The sequence below is a fragment of the Pimephales promelas genome, chromosome 3 (assembly GCF_988280905.1).
Source record: "Pimephales promelas chromosome 3, fPimPro1.hap1.1, whole genome shotgun sequence".
In the NCBI taxonomy this organism is placed as follows: domain Eukaryota; kingdom Metazoa; phylum Chordata; class Actinopteri; order Cypriniformes; family Leuciscidae; genus Pimephales; species Pimephales promelas.
Genome location: NC_142771.1, coordinates 37,582,505 through 37,597,582, shown reverse-complemented (window position 1 = coordinate 37,597,582; position 15,078 = coordinate 37,582,505). Strand labels below are relative to the sequence as shown.

At 35.2% G+C, this 15,078-nt stretch overlaps 1 protein-coding gene across 3 annotated transcripts; it reads right to left on the bottom strand.

The window, feature by feature from the left end:
* Positions 1–354: 354 nt before the first annotated feature.
* mfsd11 (major facilitator superfamily domain containing 11) lies at positions 355–13,221 on the bottom strand. Of its 3 annotated transcripts, none has more exons than XR_016155207.1 (15): positions 13,027–13,221; positions 12,641–12,773; positions 12,112–12,167; positions 10,038–10,145; positions 9,880–9,959; positions 9,705–9,801; positions 9,033–9,091; positions 8,645–8,801; positions 8,491–8,531; positions 8,326–8,391; positions 5,245–5,370; positions 4,981–5,155; positions 4,758–4,893; positions 1,737–3,731; positions 355–1,653 (listed from the first exon to the last, which is right to left on the bottom strand). XR_016155207.1 is itself a non-coding variant. In XM_039653971.2 (14 exons), exons 2-14 carry the CDS (start codon positions 12,734–12,736, stop codon positions 3,570–3,572), a joined length of 1,359 nt encoding a protein of 452 aa, XP_039509905.2. In that variant the 5' UTR covers positions 12,737–12,773; positions 13,027–13,221; the 3' UTR covers positions 355–3,569. The 3 variants fall into 3 exon arrangements, 1 of the variants encoding a protein (XP_039509905.2); XR_016155208.1 differs by having other exon boundaries at positions 355–1,778; positions 1,823–3,731; XM_039653971.2 differs by having other exon boundaries at positions 355–3,731.
* Between the last annotated feature and the right edge of the window lie 1,857 nt (positions 13,222–15,078).

Here is a 15,078-nt window from a genome sequence, read left to right as displayed (position 1 = left end):
TATATATATATATATATACATATATATATACACACACACACGGTAGTTTTTCTGTCTGTCAAATGTGGATTACACACATACAAACACGAAATAAATTAATAAAGCAATAAATTTAGCCAAAGCAAAACTTGTAGATTAATTTAATTATTTTTGTGGATAATAAAAGTGTCAAGCATCAGGGTGTTGTAACTATCGTGAGAGAGATCTTAAAGAACTCGGCTACATCTCTAACTTCAACATGTATTTTAAACAAAGCTTTTCATAAGATATTTATTTCTCATCCTCTTGGATTCACCCCCTCATTTGTACTGTAAATATATCATGTATAATGAGCATTGGAAAACAGACACAAGCAAGAATGAAAAGCTCTTTAATCCCCTATATACACATATTTATAAAAGAACACAGAAAAAAACAGGAGCATTTACCATTTGTACAGTAAGATACATTCAAGTATATGACCAGATATTCATCTCATTTTCCCTCAACATCCTATTGATTGCATTGGCTTGAACCAAATAAAGCTGAAAATAACGTACATGTAGCTTCTGCTCTCATGCAAATGAGCGTAAGTGCTGTGAATGTATTAAAAAAGCTCTTTCTGAACCCTTTCTCAACACATTAATGTTTACCAGTACTTATGACTTGTTGACTTAAGCTCAGCTTGATATTGAGCTTTATAATGATTCTCAAATTGATTGTATCAATAATCAGATTGATTGAAATAATTGTATACTCAACACAAATAAACAGACGAACTTAAAAAAAAAATACAGCAAATTTTGTGAAAGAGTGCTTTGAACTTTGGCAAAATGGTTTCCTAAAAACAAAAAAAGAAAAGGAAAAGGAAGGCAACTGGCAAAAAGAGTTAAAACCGACTGTGACTGTGCATTTCACGTCTTGTATTTGTGAAAGATAAAAATGGAGTCTATAGTCATATTTCAAGAGTCTCACAGCGTAGTGTATATAAATGATGTCTCGTTGCTCAGTGATTTATTGCGTTTGCATTAAGATTTATAGAAGCTTGTTTCCGCCACCGAAAAAAAAATTATGAAAATGACTTTTTTCCCCTCGCAATTCCAAGTTTATATCAAGCAATTGTCACTTTTTTCCTCAGAATTGTGAGTTTATATCTAACAATTGTCACTTTTTTTCCTCAGAATTGTGAGTTTATATCTAACAATTGTCACTTTTTTCCTCAGAATTGTGAGTTTATATCTAGCCATTGTCACTTTTTTCCTCATAATTGTGAGTTTATATCGAACAATTGTCACTTTTTTCCTCAGAATTGTGAGTTTATATCTAACAATTGTCACTTTTTTCCTCAGAATTGTGAGTTTATATCTAACAATTGTCACTTTTTTCCTCAGAATTGTGAGTTTATATCTAACAATTGTCACTTTTTTCCTCAGAATTGTGAGTTTATATCGAACAATTGTCACTTTTTTTCCTCAGAATTGTGAGTTTATATCTAACAATTGTCACTTTTTTCCTCAGAATTGTGAGTTTATATCTAACAATTGTCACTTTTTTCCTCAGAATTGTGAGTTTATATCGAACAATTGTCACTTTTTTTCCTCAGAATTGTGAGTTTATATCTAACAATTGTCACTTTTTTCCTCAGAATTGTGAGTTTATATCTAACAATTGTCACTTTTTTCCTCAGAACTGTGAGTTTATATCTAGCCATTGTCACTTTTTTTCTCAGAATTGTGTTTATATCTAACAATTGTCACTTTTTTTCCTTAGAAATGTGAGTTTATATCTAACAATTGTCACTTTTTTTCCTTAGAAATGTGAGTTTACATCTAACAATTGTCACTTTTTTTCCTCAGAATTGTGATATAAACTTGTAATTGCGCGTCATAAAGTCAGAATTGAGCTTTCCCCCATTTATATCTTGCGATTTTACAGAATTACACACATACCACGCGGTAAAAAATACATTGTGGTCACAAATTACTAATTTGTTTCCACAAATTAATAATACATCTGCACATTTAACTACGGTAATCCGTTCCCTCGTTTTACTAAATCGTGGCCATGAATAATCATCAATCCCCTTGTTTTAGGTCAATCAAAACGAGGGAACGAATTAGTACAATGTGGCCATGACTTACTTAAACGGGAGAACAAATTATTATTATAATACAGTTGTGATTTTATCTCATAATTCGGACTTTTTTATCTCATAATTGTGAATCTCTCGGTTTTAAACATATGTCTCTGATTTCGCAATTGTGACTTTTTTTTGCTCAGAAATGTGATATAAACTTAATTTGTGTCGACTCATGTCGACTCCAATAGAGTTTGTCTGACTGTACGTCTCAATTTAATATCTTACGATTTTGACATTTTTCTCACACTTTTATCTCACAAATTTTTTCTTTCATAATTGCGATTTTATATCTCAATTCTGACCGCATTTCTTAAAATATCTCGCAATTTTGACTTTATTCTCAGAACTGTAATATAAACTCTCAATTGGGAGTTGTAAAGTCCGAACTGTGAGATATAAACTCAAAAATAAAAAAAAGTCGTCAGAATTGTGAGATAAAAATTCGCAATTACGTTTCTTATTTTTAATTCCCTGGTGGCGGAAACAAGCTTCCATACAGACAATGTACCATCGCAACAATAACTGAATTGAAGTAGTACAATATCTACTTAAAGGAGTAGTTCGCGTAAAATAAAACTTCGTCTTAGTCATTAACATATCCTCGTTTTTGTTTTTCAGGGAAAAGTTGAATTTCAGAATTATCTTTCCCAACACAATTCATAGAGCCCACATCCGTCCAACTGCAACACGAACAAAGCACAGTGTCTGACGCGCTAGACTTTTTAAAGTCACGATATCTCATGTTTTCTGTGACGAAATTTAGTGCAATTTAGGCTCACAAATCTCATTCCCTGCATTCAAACTGGTGAGTTGCGTTCGCTTACCAAACAACAGCCAATAGCCTTTGGGCGAACCTTGTGCAAAAGAAAGCGGCATATTTGAATCCCGAATGATTTTTTTAGAGGAATAACAGTTCGAATTGTGTCTTCAAACGCGTGGCCTCAGAAAACTTGAAATATAGTGCATGAGTTGAACGGGGAAACTATATGATCGTTTCATGCTTGTTTTGGAGCTTGTCATCTTCGTTCACTATCTTTGTGAAGCTGCGTGAAGATCCTTCTTGCGTTCCACGAAACATTGCCATCATTTGAGTTTGGAAATCATGACAGAAGTTGAATTTCAGGGTGAATTATGTCTATTCATTTGCTAGTCTCGTTCGACGTTCAAGAAAACGTAGTTCGCAGATGGTCGTTGGCATTGCACGGCATAATGCTATTTGAAAACGTAAAAAAAAAATGTGAATAAACCGTTTATTATTGCATTACAGCACTTGAACCTTGATCCCATCTGAGGGGCGTAAACGTGTTTTACGTGCAGGTAAAGAAAGGAGTCTATGCAGCCGATCGGCTTGAAAAGGATGCATGGTTCTAGGTGTTCCCGCAGATTAAAGTCTGGGAAAATGGTTTGCAGAAGTGCTCACTGAGGCCGATGGCCGGAGATGACGTTCTCGTCAGATGCTGTCGTAGTCCGAGCCCCGTCGAGTGCTGATGGCGGCCCACTCCACCAGAAAGAAGGTCCCGGTACCCATGAAGCCCACCAACACCATGATGAGCAGCTGCCAGTGCAGGAGAAGGTAGTTGCTGTAGAAGAAGGCAATCGCAGCCGTGATGGACTGCAGAGAGGAAGAAAAACACGACACCGTACACACAATAAATCAATAAAGGTGAGCTTTTAAATTACCGGTTCTTACAATGCTTGCAAATACATACTGTGTTTTAAAGTATTTTTTTTTAATATTTGGTAGAAATATGATCTGGCAATGTTTTCACTCAAACATTTGACCCTCTGGGGTTCTTCGTTTAACAGTCACATTGGGGACCTTCGGGTCCAAACGGACCCAAAGGGCGGGATTCATATTTAAAAAAAAAAAAAAAAATCATAATTTTTTTTTTTTTTTTACTTGTTTTTTATAATATTTTTTTTCTTTTTTGGTGTTTTGAGAAAATTTCACAAAAAAATAAATAATAATAATTTGTATTAATGTAATAATTATGACCAAATTTTCCCCCATTGAATATAATAGAACATTTTTAAAAAAAAATATATATTTTTTTTTTAAAGCTGTATTTCATTTTAGAGTCAAGCCTAGGCCTCATAAAAGCAATTTTTGAAATGAGATGGATGCCATCTGGTGGACAAACTGAGCATTTTAAAAATGCAAAACACATGTATAATCTGAATTTTTTTGGTGTGTTTGTGTGTGTGGATGTGTCTGTTTTGCACTCTTGATGTTTTATAGATTCACCCCTTCACTGTTGTGTGCTTTTTTTCAAGATCGTTGCCGATTTGTAGATTGTACGCACAAAAAAAACTCAGTATTTTCACATTTCTCATTCATTTTCCATGTGGGTCCTTTTGGACCCGAAGGTCCTGAGTGTGACTATTTTTTTTACAACCACTTAGACTATTCACATCCTGTCCCCAATTTTTTTGGGGGGTGTTCATATACCAAATACCAACAAAGTCACCAAATTTCGGACCATTCCGAGGAAGCTGTGATTTTTTAAAAAATTTATTTGAATTCTTCGGGTCCTTTTGGGCCGAAGGACCCCAGAGGGTTAATTATTGGCGCTTTCTTTTTACATCAAACTATTTAAAGACTTTAAATGCTACCCATCGAAACACTGAAGGTTCAAACCTGTACAAATTTAAAGACTGCAAACGCTGGTGCGCTGTCGTCCCGGAACAAGAACCCCACAATGCTGATAAGCTGAGTGTTGAAGCAACTATCACCCAGACCCAGCAAGAAACTACATATCAGCGCCACCGTCACACTGAAAACACATGAACAGTATAATAAATCAATGCTAAGAAGCACAAACATGTCTGGCTCCACTCTCAATGCCCATGTTGACTCTTACCTGGGTTGGATAAAAGCTTGCATTTGTGTGCCTTCCTCTGGGGCCACGGGAGCATCACTGGCTATGTTGAGGAAGATGAGGTAGAACGCCACAACATGGGTAACCAGACCCAAAAACACTACCGGGTTTCTGCCATAACGGTTACACTTATCCATGATCCCAAATAATCCCCCTCCTGGTTAAACAGAGAAATCGATATTATTACATTTGCTTTGGCATGTTCACTTAGAACAGACGCACAATGTCTGTGATGCACTGACTTACCAAGTATCTCACCAACACCGATCAAAATGCCAGAGAGACCGATGAGACCCTTGGCGCCTTCTCCAAACTGAGTCATGGCCCCTAAACACGTCCCATACACCCCACTGTAAAAGGTGAGCTCGAGACCTGTACAGATAGGACATCTCACAGTTCAGCTAGTCTTCTTTATCTATCAGAGACAGCTATTCAAAGTATAGTCTGTAGGGTGGACAATATGTCCGATTTCCTACATTACATGATGAATATTTTCATATCACTGTAATGGCATATACTGTATTATGCACGATATATCGGCCACCATATCGGTATCGGCTGACATATATTTATTATTTTTAATGATATTGTTACTGGCCTGATGAGAATATTTGTTCGCCATGATGGTTTTGAACATGTTTGAACTATAATTGAAATCACTTCAAAAAGGAAAATACTGATAAGTGCAACATGTGCAGTGCAAATCTGTCATATACGCTACATACAATTATAATAAGAACATTATAATTGTGTGCTTAGGACATGGTTTTTAATGGTGAGACTTGTTTTTGTAAGTTTGGCTTTTAAAATTTAAAGAATTATTGGTTATCAGCTTTCAAATAGAAAGAATTATCGGCTATTAAATATAAAGAATTATCGACTTTCAAATATAAAGCATTATCGTTATCATCTTTCAAATATAAAGAATTATCAGTTATCAGCTTTCACACATAAATAACTATCGGTTATCAAATATAAAGCATTATTGTTATCATCGTTCAAATATAAAGAATTATCGGCTTTTAAATATAAAGAATTATCGGTTTTCAAATATAAAGAATTATCGGTATTCAAATATAAAGAATTATCGGTTTTCAAATATAAAGAATTATCGGTTTTCAAATATAAAGAATTATCGGCTTTCAAATATAAAGAATTATCGGCTTTCAAATATAAAGAATTATCGGCTTTCAAATATAAAGAATTATCGGCTTTCAAATATAAAGAATTATCGGCTTTCAAATATAAAGAATTATCGGTTTTCAAATATAAAGAATTATCGGCTTTCAAATATAAAGAATTATCGGCTTTCAAATATAAAGAATTATCGGCTTTCAAATATAAAGAATTATCGGCTTTCAAATATAAAGAATTATCGGCTTTCAAATATAAAGAATTATCGCTATCATCGTTCAAATATAAAGAATTATCGGCTTTCAAATATAAAGAATTATCGGTTTTCAAATATAAAGAATTATCGGCTTTCAAATATAAATTATCGGTTTTCAAATATAAAGAATTATCGGCTTTCAAATATAAAGAATTATCGGCTTTCAAATATAAAGAATTATCGGTTTTCAAATATAAAGAATTATCGGTTTTCAAATATAAAGAATTATCGGTTTTCAAATATAAAGAATTATCGGCTTTCAAATATAAAGAATTATCGGCTTTCAAATATAAAGAATTATCGGCTTTCAAATATAAAGAATTATCGGCTTTCAAATATAAAGCATTATCGCTATCAGCTTTCAAATATAAAGAATTATCAGTTATCAGCTTTCAAACATAAATAATTATCGGTTTTCAAATATAAAGAATTATCGGCTTTCAAATATAAAGCATTATTGTTATCATCTTTCAGATATAAAGAATTATCGGTTATCGGCTTTTAAATATAAAGAATTATCGGCTTTCAAATATAAAGCATTATCGTTATCAGCTTTCAAATATAAAGATTTATCGGTTTTCAAATATAAAGAATTATCGGTTATCAGCTTTCAAATATTAAAAACTACCACTTATCGGTTATCGCATTGGCCAAAGTTTTCATCTCGGTGCATCCATAGTATATATCAAAATATTTTTTAAGCAAGGGAAAAAGGAAAATGTCAAAATATATCTATCTATCAGAGACAGCTCTCAAAAGGATAGTCAGTGGAGTGAACAGTATGTCTGAAATCCTACATTGCTTAATGAATACTCTTATATTACTGTAATATATATATATATATATATATATATATATATATATATTTTAATCTATGTGGCAGTGCCTACTTCTGAACAATCCAGAGGACTAAATACTTGACAAAAGAAAAAGGTACTTATTATGTTGTCTTTCTATTTGGAACTTTGCCGGACACAGCCCAAAATATAATATATCTTGTAGTTGATGGAGATTTGTGGAATGCACATCCAGGGCATGAAGCTCCCGTTCCACCACATCCCAAAGATGCTCTATTGGGTTGAGATCTGGTGACTGTGGGGGCCATTTTAGTACAATGAACTCATTGTCATGTTCAAGAAACCAATTTGAAATGATTCGAGTTTTGTGACATGGTGCATTATCCTGCTGGAAGTAGCCATCAAAGGATGAGTACATGGTGGCCATAAAGGGATGGACATGGACAGAAACAATGCTCAGGCAGACCGTGGCATTTAAACGATGCACTAAGGGGCCTAAAGTGTGCCAAGATAACATCCCCCACACCATTACACCACCACCACCAGCCTGCACAGTGGTAACAAGGCATGATGGATCTATGATCTCATTCTGTTTACGCCAAATTCTGACTCTACCATCTGAATGTATCAACAGAAATCGACACTCATCAGACCAGGCAACATTTTTCCAGTCATCAACTGTCCAATTTTGGTGAGATTGTGAAATACTCAGACCAAATACTCAACAATCATGCCACGCTCAAAATTACTTAAATCAATTTTCTTTCCCATTCTGACATTCAGTTTGGAGTTCAGGAGATTGTCTTGACCAGGACCACACCCCTAAATGCATTGAAGCAACTGCCATGTGATTGGTTGATTAGATAATTGCATTCATGAGAAATTGAACAGGTGTTCCTTGGTGGAATAATCCTTAGGTGAGTGTATAAATATTACATATGTTTTTTATATAGTATGTAGTTTTATTATTATAAAACCATTATTAGTATCCAAGAGAACAAATCCTTCCTGCTACTAAAGGGGCCCCCCAGGGCTCTGTTTTAGGCCCTCTTCTTTTCACAATCGGCTTGCTTTATCTGTCATCATGGTGTAAACTACTACTGCTACCATACAGATATACTTTTAGAGGACTGAACTCACCAGAGTATGCAAAGGGTATGCTCAACAAAAGCATCTCTTTGGTCATAGCCAGCTGTATGGATTTCTCTGTTGATGAGATAAGACATCTTAGTATGTTACACAGAACAAAACCATGTTTAAATCAATGCATACCGGTACGTTCTTAAATATTTTAGTGCCACTTACTGAATGCCTCCAATGCCTGAGAGCCCCGGGTCTGGGATGGACTTAAAAGAGTAACAGGAATAGAAAGCAAGGCAAAGGAACAAAAAGACACAACCTGATATAATTAAACCGGTCCTTGATTTGCAGAAGTGCATAAAAATATGTTTGTACTTACACCACATCACAGCTGTCAGAGATTTCTGTCGGGAGAAGTGACTCAGAGGCGTCAGCAGGTGCAGGTTCTGGGTCTGGTCGCTGGATCAGGAAAAACAGGAAGTTTCCCACCAGACTGATGACCGTGAGTGTGATGAACACTGTCTGGCGGTCCTTATCTGACACCGGAAAAACACGTTTTTCAGCTGTATTCGACTAGAGACCTCAATTAAAATTCTGTGCAAACCTTCAGAAATTATTTTGTACAGATGTTTCTATTACAGTATATTTTTGTTACATGAAATAAGCAAAGCAATTTATTAATTTCAGTGAAAATGATACTTAATGCTTAACATTACATTTCCATCAAAGTGGCCATAGCTGAACACTATATATATCTGTGTACTCACCTGTTATGTGACTCTTGTTATGCCAGGCTAGATATATGTAGAGATTACCGAAGAATAAGCTGCAAAAGTGGATAAATAAATCATAGTACCTTATGTACTAGTGGTGTAACAATATATCATGTCACAATGTATCACAATACAAAAATGCAACAATATGTATCATGTATAGTTTTAATTGCGGTGTAAAAAAAATCAAGTTTTCAGAGTTTTAGTGTCAGTACTACATTAAACTCATATATATAATGAGGAATATAATGTATAATAAAGCAATGGGGGAATATTTGTGATTCCTGATAATGCCAAATGTGTTATTTTTCCAAGTAAAACTGGCCTACATTATTTTAAATATATCTAGTTAGTGAAAGAGTGCAAGTATATTCATCTAACATTATGTTTTCAGCTTCAGAATTATAAATATTGTTAATCTGGTGTCACTATTGTCCTGTGCTTTGAGTTTCCAGAACCAAGTCCCAAGCCTATTCATTTACACCCCAATGTAAAACCAAATTTAGCATTTTAATCAACAGTACGTTAACATTTTATCACGTGTCTTGGAGTATCGCAATATATCGCAATATCGTGATATGTATCGAATAGGGGCATGAGGGTATCGTTACACCCCATCATGTCCCATTTTCCTTCTATTAACGCTCAACGTCAACAAGGATGTACCTAAACTGCATCAACGCCCAGAATATCCCACTGTTTCTCCCAATAGTGGAATCTTTGGAGTTGATGGTGAGCAGATTCCCCTGAGCCGTCCAGAGCACTGCAAAAACAAAAATATTAGAGAAAGCGTGGCGCTTCATCTTATGATTTCATAACCGGACCGATTGTGATATCTCACCTGCGGCGCCAATTCCAAGCAACACAGATAAAGTGTAGAATGACCAGGTGTACGGATGAATGAAAACAGCAATATATGCACTAAAAGAAACCAGAGAGCAAAACCATTCAATCATAAATCCTCAGAAAACGACTAAGTTATGACAGAAAGCCGTTCACCTGTAAAGAAGTCCACTGAAAAACAAAGACAGCTGAGGTCCAACGACAGCGATCACGGAGGGCGCTATGAGGTTCGAGGCAGAAAACACTGCGTAGATAATCGCCATGCTAGAAGAGAGGTGTGAAAAAGAGGTGTTGAAAGCTGGGATTTACTGGTTTGGATGGTGATTACAGAACGATAACATGGAAAACACCCAATATAATAAGCATGGATTTCATATTTGATTAAAACAACTCCATGCCAAAATTGCTTTGGTCATTAACTATTTTAATGTGTTTCAATTTATATTTCTTTCTCTCTCTCTCTCTCTCTCTCTCTCTAATATATATATATATATATATGAAGAATTCAGATGCAAAAGCCTCTAAATGCCATTTGAAATTTTCTTCTTTAATGATGATTTTTGTCAAACTTGTATATTTAAGTTCAGTAATTTCACTTAAATAACAATTAATAGGTAATTATCATTGCCATTTAAGTGAAATAACTGAACTTAAATATACAAGCTTGATAAAAATGATCATTAAAGAAGAAAATTTCAAATGGCATTTAGAGGCTTTTGCATCTGAACTCTTCATATGTATATATTAGGGCTGTGCAAAAGTTAATTGCGATTAATCGCATCCAAAATAAAAGTCTGTGTGTACATTATATATTTGTGTGTGCTGTATATAATTATTTTGTATATGTAAATACCTATGCATGCATGTATATATTTAAGAATTATTTGCGCTTAAATTCTGCATATATTTATAAATACATAATCTATATTATATAAATATAAATATTTTATATATGAATAACACATTTTCTTAAATATATACATGCATGTGTGTGTTTTTATATTTACAAAATAATTATATACAGCACACACAAATATATTATGTAAACACAGACTTTTATTTTGGATGCGATTAATCGCAATTAATTTTTGCACAGCCCTAATATATATATATATATATATATATATATATATATCATTAATACATGTAAAAAGTGGTTGTCTAATATATTTTCTTCCACCACAAAAACGTAGACAATTTTTGCCTGAGAAAAAGAGCCTGTGCTGAACGAGTGTCATGAGTCATGACTGTTGGGTCACATGACAACGCTACATTCATTTCTCTGTTTCAAAGTTCGGTTTTCTTTGAGAACAGACAGTGCTTCTTTGTTATATAATCCAGGTCAATGTGATTACTGAGGTCGAGAGAGATTGGTAAGACTACAGCACAACTTCAGATGACCCGCTTCTCATCTTTGAATCAGCTGTAATAAATCACATTCAGAACGGGTGCAGAGGCCGAAACACGTCACATGACTTTAAGCAGAAATACAGCACACAACCATGGGATTCTGGAAGTAACAGTCCCATTCATTATTTCTTTGTGTATGGGTTTTTACAGTGAACTAAAATGTATAAGTCAAGTTTTATGAACACTACAGCCACTCTGTATACGTTTCATGTGATAAGCAGACCTCAGAAAAGAGATCGAAGGTTCATAAACCTTTATTTGCTTCAGATCAACAATTTAATGTTGTGCTTCATCTGTGATCCAGAACTGTCCGGCTATTTATTTAGCCAAGGCAAGGAGAGGAACGTTTATCTATATAGCACACTATGGTAATTCAAAGTGCTTTACATAGAAAGCAATTTAAAGTCACCTTGAAATCAAAATGGATGATTCTATTGTGATTCATTCATTTATTCAATTCGCGTGCCTTATAATCTTTAATCAAAGTAACTCCCCTTCCTTTTGCAGCTCGTCTCTGATGATGCGTTTACTGGCGTGAGGGCGGAGCAACCTGTCACTCTCACGAGATCAGCCAATAGCAAACCACAACCATCCAATCAAATCCACATGGACAAACTCAAGCCCCGCCTTACATCAGTTCTTGTTCGAGAAGCGTTTCACTCAGTCACAATATAGAGAAGATATGACTATCGCAACTTTGTTTCATGCCGATTTAATGAAAAATCAAATGAGAAAAATACTTCCGGCACCAATGCCGCTGTCGTGCTCTATGAAGAAAGTCGCTCGGATAACAGAAGAAAGAAATGAAGAAAACTAATACCTTGTGTAGCCACTTCCATGAAACTCTGTACTGTTGAAGCTCTTTATCACAGTTTGCTGGAGGGGAAAAAAGTAAAGATGTAAATTTGATTGACATACTGAATGTTTTTTTTAAGTAAGCCCTGCTGTATCTGATATTATAATATTTACCAGATCGATGTACATTTCACTGCATTACACTTATGAATACATTATTGCGCATCATTTGAGCTTGTGTGGTAGGCTATAGGTGTTGATTGTTGATTTCACTGTGGTGATTTTGTTGTTGTTTAACTGTTTTCTTCTTTAATAGTGATAAGTCAAAGTCATGGCCAATACTATTTACCTCGCTATACAGACATATTTTAAACATTCATAAAACTTGGGGACATGTAGAGCAAGAATATGATGGAGTTTGCAGAAAATATTTTTTTTTATATTTTATGATTTTTATTTTAAATATGTGTACCCACACCAATTAGTCTACCACATAAGCTTATATAGACAGGCAATGTATTTTTAAGCGTATTTCCAAAGTGTCAAAAACCTACTTCAATATTTCCGCAGGTGCCAAAGGCTGTAAACATCACCATGAAGCCCAAGCCCAGGACGACGACGTTGAGCAGGGTCTTTCCCTCCGGACTCATGTTGGCTTCAAGTCTTTAGCTCGATGACAACCTGAGACTAGTGAACACACAAAAGCATCCGAGTCAAGTGACACCTGACACGAGTGGTTAAAAACACTGACCATGCATTTCCCCCATATGATCACTGCTTCCTCGTGACGAGATCAGACAGCTCTGAAGAGTCTAAGAAGTCCCTGAATATGTGTCATGCGCATACATCTGAATAATGAGCTATTAAAAATGATTACTGATCTAATTTAAGCTTGTAACTGGTGACCGGGTGCAATAATAATTGTGCGAAGTAAACTTACCGAATACTTGAGTGCGCTGATGTAAACAGCTAATTCATAACGTAAAGACCCGTTGATCACGACGATTTCGAAATAGATAGAAACATTCTGTAATCTGGAAAACGTGAATAAATGTTATTTTCCTGCTTCTCGATCAGGATCTCCCTGTACGTCTGAATCGAAAATGTCTGTCATGTGACTTCTATCAGCTGAGCTGACGGTGACGTCACAACTATCCTCCGCGAACGGATTTGTGGGTAGTGTCGTCTTTTCATTGAATATATTTGTTATCACATAGATAGTTTATGAATTAGTTCAGTTGTATATATTTTATATTCAGTAGCCTATTTATTGCTGAATTTGTCTTGTTTTGCTGAATTTTGTAGTAGAGCAACATAAATTGCTATTTTAAAGACTACATTGAAGACTTTGTGATCTCACATACAATATTCGTTATTTAACAACTTATGTTAAGTGATACGTTCTTGTAAGAAAAATATATTTTTGGGTGAACTAACCCTTCAACTAGCAGAACTTGATTTGATACAGTCTGTTCAGAAATATAAATTGTGAATGATTCATTATTTTTGAATTATCACACACACACACACACACACACGCACGCACGCACACACACACACACACACACACACACACACACACACGCACACACACACACTGTTCTTACTGTCTCTATGAGGATTTGATACACACATTTATTCTGATATATTTCAGTGAAGTTCATCAGTATTAATGTAATGAAGAGATAAGAGTCTCTATAACGTCTAACTGTTACTGGTTTATCGTGCAGCTCAAAGTATTATGGGTAAAATCTCTCTATATCTGTTCATGTAGGGGATCTAGAAATTTGTGATTAAAATTGTGAAGACTTTTATTTTGACGTTTGCTATGGGCGCCGCCATTTTGGGGTTATGACGAGTCGCACGAGGAGTGAGTTGAGAGAGAGAAGAAGAGCAGCGGGAAGCTGAAGATGAACGTCGACTTCGGGTAATCAGTCACGATAAAAAGTCGAGTTTAGACCCGTGACAGACATAGGAGTTGCATGACGTTGCATCTGAGTGTTCGTTTATGTGAACTAGGTTGTTTAAGTGAGTGTTAAAACGAGTTTTCTGCCGTGTTCGTGCGTGAAGCTGAGCAAAAGATCCGGTTAGTTTCAGTCGCGTATGAGTCAATTACTTTCGTGTTTTCTTTGTTTAAAACAGTTTTTGTTTCATTTGTTCAAACGAACTTGAAACAGTGAATGCTGCTGATTGTGTGAAGAAAAACGTTTGCTGAGTCGTCGGTTAGGGTCGTGTGTGTGTTCGTCTTCTCATTGCGTCTCGATCAGCTGGGATTGTGGCCTCGTTGAATCAAGCTGCCGTCGTCAGGATCGTGAGGACAATCGCTGAGGGTCAATGAGTGAAGAAACTGTACCCTGCCATCCATTGGTCATCATTCAGCACCTCATTCACTAACCAAGAGTGGTGATGTACATTATTTTCTTCTTTTCCTTCTGAACACTGGTAAGCAAACTATAATTCTGTCAGTGAGTCATCAGAACTGAATCGTTCAATCGTGCAGTTGTTTTTGCTGGAACTGTAATCAGTGAATTTTCCTGCAAAGGGATTCATAGACTTTGTTTTGTTCACACAAACTGAATTTTTTGCCCTGGACTCATAAATGGACTGAATATAACTTTTTCCTTTCCTGGTTTTTTTAAATCGGATCTTGGATTTTTGAGCCTAATTGAAGTGAACTCTAAGCGAATCAAGTGAACTTCATTTGAAAGGTTGAGTGAACTGTGAAACGTTTCAGTCTATTTACAGAAAGTGAAACTGATTGTTCAGAAGCTGAAACATTTGTTGATTTTTCTGTTTTTATTATTTTCCACATTTTTATTTCACTTTTATTGATCTGCATTTGAAATTGTTTTACATTTCCTGTGAAAACAAAGCAAACAGAATCATTTTAGTTTGTGCAACAAACAAATATTTATTTTTGTTTATTAAACTAAAACTGTTTATGCTAATTTTGAGTCATTTATGCTAAGGAGTGGGGGCGTCTTACCTATCC

What these genes read in the sequence shown, in the direction of transcription:
- mfsd11 (XM_039653971.2), bottom strand. Translation starts at nt 12,736, where the DNA reads ATGAGTCCGGAGGGAAAGACCCTGCTCAACGTCGTCGTCCTGGGCTTG. An exon ending in TTCAGTGGACTTCTTTACAG is followed by an intron (nt 9,960 to 10,037) that starts GTGAACGGCTTT and finishes GGTTTCTTTTAG; the next exon opens with TGCATATATTGCTGTTTTCA. An exon ending in CAGTCTTTAAATTTGTACAG is followed by an intron (nt 3,732 to 4,757) that starts GTTTGAACCTTC and finishes TCCTCTCTGCAG; the next exon opens with TCCATCACGGCTGCGATTGC.